This window comes from Fukomys damarensis, unplaced genomic scaffold, assembly GCF_012274545.1.
Source record: "Fukomys damarensis isolate Sample0158 unplaced genomic scaffold, DMR_v1.0_HiC HiC_scaffold_15, whole genome shotgun sequence".
Lineage (NCBI taxonomy): Eukaryota > Metazoa > Chordata > Mammalia > Rodentia > Bathyergidae > Fukomys > Fukomys damarensis.
The window spans coordinates 1-1,916 of NW_022900927.1; the positions used below are offsets into that span (position 1 = coordinate 1).

Below are 1,916 nucleotides of genomic sequence, written 5' to 3' on the forward strand. Positions count from 1 at the left end.
TCACAAGTTCAAAGCCAGCCTGGGCAATTTAGGAAGGCCCTGTCTTAAAAACAAAACAAAACAGGGGCCAGGGATTTAACTCAGTGGCTTACCTCACAAGTACAAGGTCCTGAGTTTGATCCCAGGTACGAAAACAGAAACAAAAAACCCCAAAACAAAACAGGGGCCAGGGGTGTAGCTCAGTGATGCTGGGCCTGCCTGGCGAGAGCAAGTCCTGAGTTCAATCTCCAGTACTGGAAAACAAAACAAAACAACAAAATGAAACAAAACAAAAAAAAACAGAAAAACCTGTAAGTCTGATCCCCTCCCTGCCTGCCGGCACTCAAGGCTGAGACAGAAGCTCCTTTAAGACCTTTACTACAACTCCACCATTTACTGCTTTTGAAAAGGTGTTGGCTGGAAATTAACATCCGTGTTTTGACGTGCATTGCTTTGATTACACAAAGGTAAACACTCTTTTGTACATCTGGCTACTTGCATTTCTTGCCTGGATTTTCTATGCCTGTCTGTCAGGCAAGAGCTTTTTAAGTGGTTTTTATTTCATGGCAGGATAAAAGTCTGCACGCATACAGCCCTTGGGTCTGCTCAGACTTCGCCATCGCTGTCTTCATCACTCAGACCACAGGGAAAGTGGGGCCTTTCTTGAGAACAGAGAGTGTAGTACTGGAGGGAAGTGATTACTGACTGGTGGTGTGTGGTGTTACGGGCCTGTGCTGCGCCCCGGACTTGCTCTTTGTCCCTCGCAGCCGCCCTTCCCGCCAAGACTGTCCCCACTGCGCACCCAGACGTGGGGTTCAGAGAGGGTCTCCGGCGCGGCGAGGGGGGCTGAGATTCCGGCTCGGGTGCAGGGGTCCGAGGTCGGAGAGGGGTTGCAGGGGGAAGTCCCCAGCTCCCCGCCCCAGCCTGCGCCCTCTGCTGCCCCAGATGGGAAGCCGATCTCCACGGACGTCATTGTCCTGGGCCGCACCAACCTTCTCATCACCAGTGCGCAGCCCCGCCACTCGGGCGTGTACGTGTGCTGCGCCAACAAGCCCCGCACGCGTGACTTCGCCACGGCCGCCGCCGAGCTCCGCGTGCTGGGTGAGGTGGGGAGGAGGAGGGCGCAGGGGTGCGGGAGGCCGGGATGGAGCGGCCGAGGCTGGGAAGCCAGGAGCGGGCAGGGAACAGACAAGAGGACAGCCAGGAGTGCGACAAGAGGACGAGGTCGCGGGAGGAGGCCTCAGCGAGGCGCATGGAGGGGTGATAGGTGTGAGGGAGGACGAGACCTAGGGAACGAGGTCGAGAGGGGCCGAGTTTTACGTCAGGAGCGGGCAGGGAACAGACAAGAGGACAGCCAGGAGTGCGACAAGAGGACGAGGTCGCGGGAGGAGGCCTCAGCGAGGCGCATGGAGGGGTGATAGGTGTGAGGGAGGGCGAGACCTAGGGAACGAGGTCGAGAGGGGCCGAGTTTTACAGGAGAGAGCAGAGTGGTGTAAAAGTGTGGGCCGAGCACAGGCCTCTAATCCCAGCGCTGTGGGAAGCTGAGGCAGGAGGATCCAAAATTGAAGCTCAACCTGGGCAATTTAGGGAGACCGTAACTCAAAATTAAAAAGAAAAAAAAATTAAAGATTGGGATATAGCTCAGTGTGAAGGCACCCGGGGTATATCTGGGGCCAGGCTTGCTGAGGGCAGAGATAGCTGGGAAGAGGGCACACTGGTAGGTGTGGAAGACACTGACACTGGAGGCCTGGGAAGAAGCCAGTGGGTAAATGAAGGAGTGGGGTTAGAGCCCGGGGAGGCGAGGTTGCTAGGGAAGGAAGAGGGATGGTCAGGGAATGGCTGGAGTCACCAGGCAGGCGATGGAGGAGGCTGAGTCAGGAGAGATCAAGGTCATCGGAGGGGCAAAAGGGCGGTTAGTACCCTGTTGGCCGAGTCTG

The 1,916-nt window shown here is 56.5% G+C and overlaps 1 protein-coding gene across 1 annotated transcript in view; it reads left to right on the top strand.

The window, feature by feature from the left end:
- Positions 1-677: 677 nt before the first annotated feature.
- Positions 678-1,916, top strand: part of LOC104865487 (immunoglobulin superfamily DCC subclass member 4-like) — a gene marked incomplete at its 5' end in the record, with an annotated part of 12,159 nt that continues 10,920 nt past the window's right edge. The window contains 2 exons of the mRNA XM_019208152.2: positions 678-1,150; positions 1,305-1,512. Of these exons, the coding sequence (XP_019063697.1) occupies positions 678-1,150; positions 1,305-1,512 (681 nt within the window). The remainder of the gene's footprint in view (positions 1,151-1,304; positions 1,513-1,916) is intronic.